At 41.5% G+C, this 14,076-nt stretch overlaps 1 protein-coding gene across 10 annotated transcripts in view; it reads right to left on the bottom strand.

The window, feature by feature from the left end:
• Positions 1 to 1,274: 1,274 nt before the first annotated feature.
• The window catches only part of DLG2 (discs large MAGUK scaffold protein 2), a 2,035,798-nt gene continuing 2,022,996 nt past the window's right edge, over positions 1,275 to 14,076 (bottom strand). For all 10 annotated transcript variants that reach the window (XM_089676759.1, XM_089676760.1, XM_089676764.1 and 7 more), the window contains one exon: positions 1,275 to 14,061. In XM_089676759.1, coding sequence (XP_089532885.1) covers positions 13,955 to 14,061 — 107 coding nt within the window. In that variant the 3' untranslated portion in view covers positions 1,275 to 13,954. The remainder of the gene's footprint in view (positions 14,062 to 14,076) is intronic.

Genomic DNA, 14,076 nt, shown 5'->3' with positions numbered 1-14,076 from the left:
GTATGGAAGCAGAGGTCTTATTGTAGTGGTCTGACATACCCCTGGACCAGACCTATAATTCTGCAATTAGCAAAGCTCATGCTGCACACTTATTGAAGAGCTCTGTCTTAGACTCAGTGGGCGTGGCATGCTGGATCTCTGCAGAAGGACCACTGCTTCTACACAGGCTAATTTTCTGGGGCCTGTGGGCATGGTGTGCTGGATGTCTGAAGAGCGACCACTTCTTCCACAAAGTCTCCTTTTCTGGAGCATGTGGGCATGGCATGCTGGATCTCTGCAGAGAGACCACTGTTTCTACACAGGCTCCTTTTCTGGGGCCTGTGGGCATGGTGTGCTGGATCTTTGCAGAGACCACTTCTTCCACAAAGGCTCCTTTTCTGGGGCATGGGATGCTGGAAGAGAGACCACTTCTTCCACCAAGGCTCCTTTCTGGAGCATATGGGCATGGCATGCTGGATTTCTGCAGAGATACCACTGCTTCTACACAGGCTCCTTTTCTGAGGCCTGTGGGCATGGTGTGTAGGATCTCTGCAGAGAGACCACTTCTTCCACAAAGGCTCCTTTTCTGGGGCATGTGGGCATGGCATGCTGGATCTTTGCAGAGGGACACTGCTTCCACAAAGGCTCTTTTTCTGGAGCATGTGGGCATGGCACGCTGGAAGAGAGACCACTTCTTCCACCAAGGCTCCTTTCTGGAGCATATGGGCATGGCATACTGGATTTCTGCAGAGAGACCACTGCTTCTACACAGGCTCCTTTTCTGAGGCCTGTGGGCATGGTGTGTTGGATCTCTGCAGAGAGACCACTTCTTTCACAAAGGCTCCTTTTCTGGAGCATGCAGCCATGGCGTGCTGGATCTCTGCAGAGAGACTACTGCTTCCACATAAGGCTCCTTCTCTGCAGCATACTGCCAGAAGGCAGGATACTCTACCCTACTCTGTTTTAAAGAAAGCAAACTTGAAGGTTTATCACACCTTTTTGTTTTGATGCATCTGGAATGTTTTTAGCCATTTTAAACTCAAGGTTCAATTGTTTTTGTGCCCGGAGTTCAACTTTAAATGTGATATGTCATTGATATTATAAGGTTCAGTCCACAATAAATGAACATATGTGAGCACCTTAAAGGATGCATTCATGCAGTATTGCTTCATCCTTTTGCACTTTAAGATGTTATTTAAAAAAAAAAAAAACATAAATAAGCAATCATTTCTTTTACATAAACAGCAGAATAAATAATTAAATGAGTTTTGTAAATGACAACTGCGAACATAAAATTTGACATAAGTATAACAGTACCTATTTTTTTCACAGATTGTTTATTTACAGTAGAATATAAAATAAAAATGAAAACTTTTTTGCTGTTCTTACCTTAGTCCCATAATGACATACTATGCTTACATATTATATCACAATTATATAATATGCTGGCATACAACACATAGTTGTAGACATTGAAGCTACATAGCGTAAGAATAAAAAATATATATTTATCTGTACGGTACAATGGCAAAATGTCACCCAGATATTACTATGCTTAACAATTTATGTTAGTTTTTGGATTCATCACACAGATCATACACCATATGACTAAAAGTATGTGGACACGCCTCCAAATGATTGAGTTCAGAGGTTTCCAGTGAAGGAATTCTACACATTTTAGACTATTGTGTGTTTCCAACTTTGTGACAACACTTTGAGAAAGGACCTTCTTCCAGAACATGACTGTGCCCCCAAGTACAAAGCCATAAAAACAAGGTCTGATGAGTTGGGTTTGGAGGAATTTGAGTGGTCTAACCTCCACTGAACATCATTAGGTTGAATTGGAATTGTCTTCTCATCTGATATTGTGACAACACTTTGAGAAAGGACCTTCTTCCAAAACATGACTGTGCCCCCAAGTACAAAGCCATAAAAACAAGGTCTGATGAGTTGGGTTTGGAGGAATTTGAGTGGTCTAACCTCCACTGAACACCATTAGGATTAATTGGAATGGTCTTCTCATCTGATATTGTGACAACACTTTGAAAAAGGACCTTCTTCCTGAATATGACTGTGCCCCCATGTATAAAGCCATAAAGACAAGGTCTAATGAGTTTGGTTTGGAGGAATTTGAGTGGTCTAACCTCCACTGAACACCATTACAATGAACTGGAATGGTCTCCTCATCTGACATTGTGGCAACATATTGAAAAAGGACCTTCGTCCTGAACATGACTGTGCCCCCATGTATAAAGCCATAAAGACAAGGTCTGATGAGTTGGGTTTGGAGGCATTTGAGTGGTTTAACCTTCACTGAACACCATTAGAATGAATTGGTCTTCTCATCTGACATTGTGGCAACCCTTTGAAAAAGGACCTTCTTCCTGAACATGACTGTGTCCCCATGTATAAAGCCATAAAGACTTAGTCTGATTAGTTGGGTCGGGTGGACCTTGAGTGGACTAACTTCCACTGAACACCATTATGATAAATTGGATTGGTCTTCTCATCTGACATCTGTACCTGACCTCACAATTGCTCTTTTTGCTTTTCAGGCACAAATCCCCACAGACACCCTCCAAAATCTTGTGGAAAGCCTCCTCAGAATAGTGGATATAGCCATTAAGGACACGGCCAACTTCATATTATTGCTCATAGTTTTATAATAGAATGTCCAACAAGCTCATCTGGGTGTGATGGTCAGGTGTCCACAAACTGTTGGCCATATAGTATTTCTGGTATCATCTACTAGTATTTCTTGTAATGCATAGCACCAATTATATTTTCTAGTATATCTTTTTGAACTTGTAACCACTTATCAATGTCCATGGATTAAGTCCTAAAGCAAAATGGTTTTCATTATAATCTGACCAAATGTATTCCATACACAAAAAGCCTTACCCTGACGTATCCATGTTTGGGTGATACTCCGTACCTTTTGGCACTAATAGGTGGTCTCATTTTTGCTAAATCCACAGATGTTAGTAAATATGTAGCTAGCATATTTGTATATTCCGTGTGTATGCAGTACTGTACGTATGTATGTCAGGTCATGTAACATTTATGAAAACCAATATCTTTTTTTTGAATGCTTAGCACCAATGTGGTCTGAAACATTTACAATAGTTATTTTTTTTATTTTATTGTATATTTTCTGCTTCATTTATAATACAGTCTTGTAATTGCTGCAGAGACAGAACTTGGTGCAATAGAATTCTCATTATAACATAAAATCAGAAACGTTAAGACGAAGTCAACAAACTGTATGAACAAAAGAAAGAAATTAAGGAAACATTAATTGCTACACAGATTTGAACATATGTATATATTTACATATATACATAAAAGTGCAGTGGTATTTCAATACTTGGAACAGTCACAAAAGACAATCATAAATTAATACAGGACATTAAATAATACAAGGAAAAAAATAGTAAATTAATGTAGCCATGATAAATCCCTTGATGGGAAAAAAAAAAATCTAAAAATGTAATTATTTGTTAGATTTATTGGTAATGGTATGTATGTGCAATCAGCCATATCTATAATGAAACCATAGATAAAATTGAAAATGTCATATATGATGCAGTATGTAAGTGGGATCAAAGTGGTTCTAAAGTCTAAACCTTAATGCATTTCCTACATTAAGATATGAAAAGAAAAACCTCCCCACTACTTTACCCCCCATTCCTAAACACTGACTGCCATCACGGCTCCAGCACCGCTCCCCTCACTTCCTGGTCTCACAGGAGACACTGAGAGCAGCGGGAGCCATAGGCAAACAGTCAAACTCCTCTGACGAGGGAGCAGGGGCATGAATTGTTGGTGCTGTGTGTGTCTATGGACATACACAGCCCGTTTTGGGAACACGTGTGCAGCTGGCTTGCTAAGGAGGCACCTGAAGTAGGAGTAGTGGACAGGCCCAGCGAGGGACTTCCAGAAGAGCAGGTAAGTGACCTTTCTGTGCAATATCATTACACAGAGCAGGTAAGTATAACCTCTTTTTTTTTAAAAAGCCTTTAGTATCACTTTAACATGGTATTTTTTGTTTTTCCCAATAACATAGTTTTACTGTTTTTTTTTCTTTAAAGAAAAACTAAAGTCCTTAATGGAAAAACTGTGAGCAGGTAGACTCTTTATCACGGAAGAGACGCGCCAACTTACCTGCCTACTCGCAGTCTTCTTTAAAGTGTACACTGAGCTGCAAACGTGCAGCTCAGTTTACATTCTGGCACAGCGCCTGTGTATCGGGGATCACTGAACTCCTGCACATGCATGGGACTGACGTCATCCTGCACCAGCCAATCAAGGCGACCAAAGGCCGACACGCAGAAGAGGCTGGGAAGAAGATGCCAGCACTGGCAAGGGACCTCATGGCGGTCAGGCTGTTGAAGTATCGTGGACTTTAGCTGCACTTTAACAGGCCAAGCTGTCCAGAAAATAGCAGTTACAGGAGTTCAGACAAACCATATAACATTGACAGTGTGCTTACAACAACCCATGTTTGTTCATGCAGTTTACACCTTTTGTTCTGTATCTGCTTATTAAGTGTTGGGCTTTCATTTTTAGTCTTTTACTTACAGTGTAAGTTTACCTTTTCACAAAAAATTACCCACACAGGTAAGTACAGCAGAGACTAGGGGGGTGGTAATTAGTGTGCAGGGTGTTCACCTTCAGTTAATGAGCTGTCACTGCCCGCACAGCTGGTGTAGAGGTCCCGGAATCTGAAAGCCCCGTTCTTATTTCCCTTCTTTCCTTAGGGCTTCCAGGATGGATCTGAGCAATTCTGATTGGTCACATTCCGGTAGTTTTTTGACATGCCGGCACACTTTGACCAACCGGATTCGCTCTGATCTATCCCAGAAGCCCTAAGGGAAAAGAAGGAAGAAGAGTGGGACTTTCAATTCTCTGGACTGCTGCACCGACTGGATGGGCACTGACAGTTAATAACCTATGGAGGTAAGTGCAGTGGGGGCTGGGAAGAGAGGAAGTAGGGTATTAGTTCACCTTTGCATTTTTTGTGAAAAAGTGAACTTACACTTTAAAGTCCATTTAAAACTACAGATCCATCAAAGACCAACCTGTCCACGGGAGGACAAACAGGGCTGTGCGATTTCATTGCAAATCCTATTAATATATTAATTTATTCCCACTGCATACTTTCTTGGGCAAGGCATGGAGTAAGAGGGTGTTGTAGTGTAGTGCAAGCAGTTTATGGGCCCATTCATACCAACCCTGCTGGACTTTGTTGGGAAAAAAGCCTTTGTTTGTATGGGGCCTGTTCACACCAATGAGCTGAATGAGGTGAAAGTGAAAGTTAGTTTAAATAAATAAATGAAAAACCACAACATGCATCCCATGGTGGGTACATACCCTAAAGGGTATCAGCCTAGATGAGAACAAAGGTCGCCAGCACACCATGGATCTATTATTTATAGTCAAAATATTTATTAAAGCAACCATATCACAGTAAGCACAGTGACTAAATGGTTAGCACTTCCCTTTGGCAGTACTCGGGTTGTCGGTTCGAATCCCAACCATTGCACCACCTGCCTGAAGTTTGCATGTTCTCCCTGTGACTGCGAGGGTTTCCTCCCACACGCCACAGATATGCTGGTAGGGTAATTGGCTCCTGTCTAAATTGTACCTAGTATGTGTATGTATGAATGTGATTTAGGGACCTTAGATTGTACACCCCTTGAGGGTTAAGGACTGATGCGAATGTACAATATACAGGCGTACCTCGGCTTACGAATTTAATGCGTTCTGCGGGACTTTTTGTATTGCGAAAAAATTTGTAAACCGAAAATGCAATTTCCGATAGGAATGCATTGAAAACCAATTAATCCGTTCTGGAGGTCAGAAAAAAGTAAAAAAAAAAAAGTGTTTTATCTGTTCAAAACTCTTTATAGAGTGCACTTTAATTTTTAATGATGTACCCCTTCAGTATTTATGCCTTTAATTTGTAGATGCAGTGAAAACCAATTAATCCATTCCGGAGGTCAGAAAAAAGTCAAAAAAGGTTTTATCTGTTCAAAACTCTTTATAAACTGCACTTAAAAGGGCATAAATACTGTACAGGGACATGATTAACAAAAAAAATTCGTAAATGCATTGAAAACCAATTAATCCGTTCTGGAGGTCAGAAAAAAGTTAAAAAAAAGACTTTTCTCTGTTCAAAACTCTTTATAAAGTGCACTTTAAAAGGCATAAATACTGTACAGGGACATGATTAAAAATTAATTCGTAGATGCAGTGAAAACCAATTAATCCGTTCTGGAGGTCAACAAAAAGTCTGTTCAAAACTCTTTATAAAGTGCACTTTAAAGGCATAAATACTGTACAGGGACATGATCAAAAATGAATTTGTAAATGCATTGAAAACCAATTAATCTGTTCGTATTGTGAAAAATTATTTTCAATGGATTTTCATTCGTAAACCGAAAATTACGTTAACCTAGGCATTCGTAAACTGATGTACGCCTGTATATGTAAATTTATGGTGCTATATAAGAACCTGTAATAATAATAATAAATCAAGACCTCTTTGACAGCCCTGCCAAACAAAGCAATCTCACATGGCCTCAAAACCTTGTGTAGAACATTTGTTGTGGATCCATGGAGCGTTGGTAACATATGATCTCATCTATTACAGGAAGTGAAACAAAATGGACTACTGACAGGACTGACAGGTGATAAAACTACGTTCTGCTGCGTTATTGCGATGCAGATTGCCTCATATATGTTTTTTTTTTCATTTATTATATCATTACCTGGATTTATTGCATTAACTGGATTTTGGTTCCAGCAGCAGTTTTCAGAAAGGATCATTTATTTCTCCCAGGTCTGTTTGTTAAAGCTGGGCAAGTCAAAGTGTATTTAGGGCAATTCACACCTCCTCTACCTACCCATGTGATAATACTCCGACTTAACTCTTGGCCACTCAGGCACCATTTGATGTATTGGGGAAAGATGGGGGGTGGGGGGAGTCACACTGTCCCCCCAGTACTGGTTATATGTTGAGGGGCATAGGGGTGATTCAAGGTGGGAGGAAAGTAAGCTCAGTCTGCTGAAAGTCCCTCCTACCCATTACTTCGCCCATTATGGACAGAGGACGGGTAGGCTATAAAGTGTATACAACAATTTGGCTGGTGGCATCATCTCGGCACTTGCAATTGATTTGCACCCTATAGACCTGTAATAGTGGTCAATAAATGGCAGACTGTGGTCCGTGAACGGCCCCAGAAGTGCTACCGCCTGGACTGCCAGCCTGCAATGACAGATCCGTTACTGAGCAGGGCGGTCATCACTGCAACATGACATCATGTGTGTGCCCCGCCCTTTCAGCTCTCTGTCTCTCCGGCTCCGGCTCCCTGTCTGTACACAAGTGTCCAGCAAGGATCCCGGCACAGCTCCTGTCTGCCCTCAGGATAGGGTGTAGTCTTACAGGGGCACTCTGATGGGCACATTGAATATTAAGGGCCACTCTGATGGGCACAACATAGAATGTGCCCATCAGAGTGCCCCTTAATATAAATGTGCCCATCTGAGTACCCCTTAACATAAAATGTGCCCATCAGAGAGCCCCTTAACATAAAATGTGTCCATAAGCGTGCCCCTTAACATTCAATGTGCCCATCAGAGTGCCCCTTAACATAAAATGTGCCCATCAGAGTGCAGCTTAACATAAAATGTGCCCATTAGAGTGCCCCTTAACATTCAATGTGCCCATCAGAGTTTCCCTTAACATAAAATGTGCCCATTAGAGTGCCCCTTAACATAAAATGTGCCCATCAGAGTGCCCCTTAATATAATATGGGCCCAACAGCATGCCCCCTGTTTTATGTTAAGGGGCACTCTGGTCGGCCCATTTTATATTAAGGGGCACGCTGATGGGCTCATTTATATTAAGGGGCACTCTGACGGGCACATTTTATGTTAAGGGGGCACAAATGGGCACATACTGTAGAAAGGGGAACTCTGATGGGAACATGTGATGGAAAGGGGCATTCTGATGGGGAATATGAGATAAAGGGGTACTCTGATGGGGAAATATGATGGGGATACCTGATGTAAAGGGGCACTCTGATGGGGGCAACTGATGTAAAGGGGCACTCTGATGGGGGCAACTGATGTAAAGGGGCACTCTGATGGGCACACCTCATGTAATTGGAATACATGATGTAAAGTTGCACTCTGATGGCGACACCTAATGTAAAGGGGCACACTGATGGGCACATCCTATTCAGACCTCAGCCAGAAGAAAATTTTAGTGACTGGACCTCCTTGAATTTTAATTCAATACCCCTGCTATAGACAATGCGCTGAGCAGTGTGGAGTGGTATTTGGAAAAAGAGCTAAAATCCAGATGTCCTGTTGTGAATGCATCCATCCATACAAAGTGCTCAGCTACATTGCACTTGTCTCACACCTTCTACAAAATGTAGAACAAAAACATGAGTAGGAAGAAAAGCCTCCAGAGGATAGCTAAGGTGAGTGGGCAAAGCTGGGAACTCAAAGTGCAGAGATCTAATCTAAGAGGTAAGAAAAGACTAAGTGATTTAAACTACTGTCATCCACCTAAAAATGATCAGTTGTAGATGGAAGGAATGCTCAATATAAAATGGGGTATAAAAAATGAACATGGGAGAGGTTTCATCTGTAGCTTCACTGCAAAACATTACTGCGATCAGACTAGGAGTAGATTTGTAAGATATGTTTGTTTTAATTAAAGTGTTACTAAACCCAGGACCGTGCATTCACTATATCTGGTTTCCCAGGACCCCGCATTCACTATATCCGGTCTTCCAGGACCCTGCATTCACTATATCCGGTCTCCCAGGATCCCGCATTCACAATATCCGGTCTCCCAGGACCCCGCATTCACTATATCCGATCTCCCAGGATCCTGCATTCACTATATGTGGTCTCCCAGGACCCTGCATTCAATTTATCTGGTCTCCCTGGACCCTGCATTCACTATATGTGGTCTCCCATGACCCTGCATTCGCTATATCTGGTCTCCCAGGACCCTGCATTCGCTATATCCGGTCTTCCAGGACCCTGCATTCGCTATATCCGGTCTCCCAGGACCCTGCATTCGCTATATCCGGTCTCCCAGGACCCTGCATTCGCTATATCCGGTCTCCCCGGACCCTGCATTCGCTATATCCGGTCTCCCAGGACCCTGCATTCGCTATATCCGGTCTCCCAGGACCCTGCATTCGCTATATCCGGTCTCCCAGGACCCTGCATTCGCTATATCCGGTCTCCACGGACCCTGCATTCGCTATATCAGGTCTCCACGGACCCTGCATTCACTATATCAGGTCTCCCCGGACCCTGCATTCACTATATCCGGTCTCCCAGGACCCCGCATTCACTATATCAGGTCTCCCAGGACCCCGCATTCACTATATCCGGTCTCCCAGGATCCCGCATTCACAATATCCGGTCTCCCAGGACCCCGCATTCACTATATCCGATCTCCCAGGATCCTGCATTCACTATATGTGGTCTCCCAGGACCCTGCATTCAATTTATCTGGTCTCCCTGGACCCTGCATTCACTATATGTGGTCTCCCAGGACCCTGCATTCACTATATCTGGTCTCCCAGGACCCTGCATTCACTATATCCGGTCTCCCAGGACCCCGCATTCACTATATCCGGTCTCCCCGGACCCTGCATTCACTATATCTGGTCTCCCCGGACCCTGCATTCACTATATCTGGTCTCCCACAGTACACACACTATGGAAATGCAATTATTTTAGTAAATATAAACTGCTAAATACCTTTTCTCATCAGCAGTTAGAGCAGTCTTGTGACTTCAGCAGAGCACTGGTTAAAGCTTGTAGGAGGAGTTTTCTTTCTGCTCTAGGAGGATGTGAAACCTCTGACCCTCTGTCTGGACAGTGCTGATTGGCCCTGTGCTGATCACATGCACCCTCCCAAGAAAAAAAAAAAAAAACCTCTATAGCAATACACACCAAACTGAGCATGTGCATGTGGCTACGAATTCAGTCTGTCTCAGGTGGTCATTTCAACAAGAGGAGGGGCAGAGAAGACAGTATCAAACAGTCTTTTCACACAATGCGGAGGATTAACCCCTTAGGTACCACAGTGAGTATAACAGGCATGCTTTACTGCATATACAGACTGATTTTACTGTTGTGGGTTTAGTAACACTTTAATGCAAGGCGGAAGCAAAATCTTACTGCCAACAATAGAGGCCTAAAGCTGCCTGTATCTCAGCAAGTCTGTTCGCCAGACCCAAGCAACATGGAAATTCTAAGAAATCAGCACACAATTGTTTATTGACTGAAGGAGTATAGGCTGTTCATGTAGCTTAGTAATTGACGTCAATCTGTGCTGAATTCAATCATTCATTCCTGTTTAATCAACCATCCAATTTGTTTTCATTTTCCTTGGACATGATTGTGTATTCTTTACAAAGTGAGATTTCACTTAGCTTCACCTCATTCACTAAAGCCGCATGCAAATCGTTGGCCAAGTCACACCCTATTGTCCCCTATAAGAGCGGTCATATCGGCGCTGTGCTGACTTGGTCGGAGCCGCACCGATGAAGTTAGAAAAAATTAGTTCCTGCACTGCTTTTGCTGATTTGGGGTGCGGCTTGCATTGATATCTGTGCATGAAGTCACACAGATGCAGGGACGGACTGACAACTCATGGCGCCCCAAGGCAATAAAGGATCATGGGGCCCCTGTGTCCTTGCCCAAACTCAAAAAAGCCTATGAAAAAGGTACCAGGGGCATCTCATGGGGCCCCCTACTGACCCCCAAGTTTCCAAATGGTCAGTCCGCCCCTGCACAGAAGTCTATGAAGTCACATTTAAAGTCGCACTGCCATCCAAATTTGAAATCACTCATCTTCAAGTGAGGTCGCACAATTTTAAAGTCGGATCCAGCGTGAACCAGGGCTTAAGGTTTTTTTTTTAAGTGATGCCATAGTGAGATCACAACTTTGCTTTACCCTAGGTTCACACCTAAGCGTTCTCTGCAGCGTTTTGCAGAAACGCAGTACAGTCCATTTAACATAATTTCATATGGGACAGGTTCACACTTGTGCGTTTTGAATGCAAAAGTTGCGTTTTTGGTTCTATAGACTTCAATGGAAACGCTGCGGAAAAGCATTTATTGCTTTTTTGCTGTGTTTTTGTCGCCATTTTAAATCTGCCTAGCAGCAAGAAAAAAGAAAAGAAAAGCAAAAACGCATCAAAAATGCATAAAAAACACAAGTGAAAAAATGCAATGCATAAGCGGCTCAAAGGCAACCTGCATAGGTGTGAATCTAGCCTTATATATGTATGAATTAGTAAATACAAAGAAACAACACACTGATTCATGGCATTAACTCAATGACACTTGCAGACTATCTGCAAGTGTCAATTTACACAGGAACAGCTGCATTTCAAAAGCCATTCCTGCTGCACAATGTTAAGTAATTCCTGGCTGTCGTTGTGACAGCTGTTAATTGCCGGTAATACCGGTGGGGGGGAGTGGCAGCAGAGGGAGAGGCATTTTTTGGTATGTATCTCTTCCATTCAAAACCCAAGAGCTAAGCTTACCAGACTTTAGATATAGTGGCCATGTATCCCAGGCTCTGCTTGCCCGTCTGCAGACCCGGGACCAACATAGCGGGTGACCCCTGTAGAGGGGAGGGAGCAGAGCGGACACAAGTCCACTTTCCTCCCCTCCTTGTTGCTGACCTGGAAAGCAACCTGTTTGATGTCACTTCTGGGTGTGCCTCTCTAGTGTCCCCAGCCATCATACCCGAGAGCGAATGTAATGCAATGCAATGTGCATTGCATTACATTCAATGGAGCACAGGGGAGACAAGCAGGATCTTTTAGACCTTGGATGTCTCATTAAAGAGAACCTGTCACCTAATGGCGGCGAACACATACAGGCAGACATGTTTGATGTCTGGCCTCTGTGACAACCATTTTTCCCTCCACTGATACAGTGGAGGAGTGAGCATTGTCTTTTTAGGACAAGAACTGTGATATTCATGGGATCACAAAGTGAAAATAAAAGAAATAAAAAAAATTAAAAACAAAGAAACTTAATCTGAATGGTAAACTGCAACTAATCAAATTTAGTTTTTTTGTGTTTAGATATTGTAGCACAGGATGCAGGGTGGGGGTTTACCTATTCCTTGGTGTTATCGATCGATGTAGGAGCTCCTTGTTGGGGTTAGACATCAGCAGTGTATACAGCTGCTAGACCTGCTAGCTTTGATCTGGAGTATTATGCTGCCTGTACATGTATGCCAGTGTTACTTTATATTTGAACATAGTCAGGTTGGATAAAGACCAGGGGCGGACTGACCATTTGGAAACTCGGGCACTGCCCGAGGGTCTCGAATCAGTAGGGGGCCCCATGAGATGCCCCTGGTACCTTTTTCATAGGCTTTTTTAAGTTTGGGAAGGACACAGGGGCCCCATGATCCCCTATTGCCCGGGGGCCCCATGAGTTGTCAGTCCGCCCCTGATAAAGACCTATGTCCATTGACGTTCACCAAAAAACTACCTTGCATTCCAGGGACTCCAAACCCACAGCTTCATATCCAAAAAAATACATTACTTTGACAGATCAATCACTGTCAAAGATTTCTTGTTGATGAATATTTTGCAGTGAAGTCGAACAGATGTATAAAGGTAAAATAAAAAAACTAAATGATTAAAAAAAAAAAAAAAAAAAAAAATCAATCAATCTTTATATTTATCGATTCTCTATGCATAAGAAAAAAAAGCATATTAAAAACTCTGTATATCTCAAGCAATCAGACTTTTTTTTTTTTTTTTGCAAAACAATAATCTATATATTCTGTTTCCCTTAACTATAAAACATATATTAAATATTTTTTTTTATGAAAAGATACTACCTTCAATTTAAACATCACATTCAGTCAGCTTCCAGACAATTTCCGTATGAAATGTCTCACAAAGTTCATTACATATGTCAATTATTCGAGCTTTTTTTTTTTTTTAAAGCATTCAACTTTTGAACCTATAATTAAATAAATACATAAATTAATATTAAACATGTTATACAGAATGACAAAAAATAAATAACTGTATAAATAAACATGAAACGTCTACATTTTTGTTACCCAGGTTTTTAAAAATTAGTTTTTGTGTAGGCTGTATTTTTGTTCATGTCTTTCACCTGTAACTGCATAAAGAAACAGCAAAAATAATAATTGAAAAAACAAACAAAAAAAATAAAATAAAAACACAAAATTATCTGTAAACACGATTCAACATTGAACACAAAGACAACAAGAAACAAACTCTTTATAAATGATATTTCTTAGATTTATCATGCTGTCCATTTTTTTTAAGGTTTTCTTTTTTTTATTGGGTAAACGGGTTTGTTTTTAAATAACCAATTTGTTAAAAGCAGAACAGTCTTCTGGTATTTTTATGTCGCTAGATTCAGCGACTATTTTTGAACGGAATGCATTGAGATATTTGTTTGTATGTGTATCACAGAAGAAGCTAAAGGCTGGTCTAAGATATACTCATTTTGTCAACTCAGGCATCAAGCTCAGCTAGAACAATGAAAAGTCAGTTCCGTTCTTGTGTTGTGTTCCATGCCAACAGCCAATAAGAAAAACCTGAAGAATGCGATGTTGGATGGGCAAGACTTTGAGGAAAAAAATGTATTTAGTGTTGGTAAATTCCTGTAATGACAGAGGGATTGGCAAGTACTTGTTACCCAAACATAGCTGGTCCCACCACAGCGGTTATGAACTTGTTCCAATCTTGCTGTTATCCATTGAAGGTCATGCATCCATTGTCTCCTTCCTGTTGTACATTCATTGAAATTTCATGGACCGCAAAAAATTTAATTACAAGATAACAAAATTTTGAAAAAAATAAAGATCCCAAAAAAAATTAAGGTAATTCTTGGAGTTCCCTCTAATTATTTATTGTTAATTGCTATATTATAATTTCTCCTTCGAAGGTATCCAGATGAAAGGACCAGACTGTTCTTCAATTACCAGTTTGCATGTGTTATATATGTCATCCAAAGTGTCTCCTTGGACGATTGCTGTAAAAGACAAAA

Source organism: Staurois parvus, unplaced genomic scaffold (genome assembly GCF_062004578.1).
Source record: "Staurois parvus isolate SC_StPar_1 unplaced genomic scaffold, SC_StPar_1.0 ptg000173l, whole genome shotgun sequence".
Classification (NCBI taxonomy): domain Eukaryota; kingdom Metazoa; phylum Chordata; class Amphibia; order Anura; family Ranidae; genus Staurois; species Staurois parvus.
The sequence above is the reverse complement of the archived record's forward strand: the minus strand, read 5'-3'. Positions and strand labels throughout refer to the sequence as shown.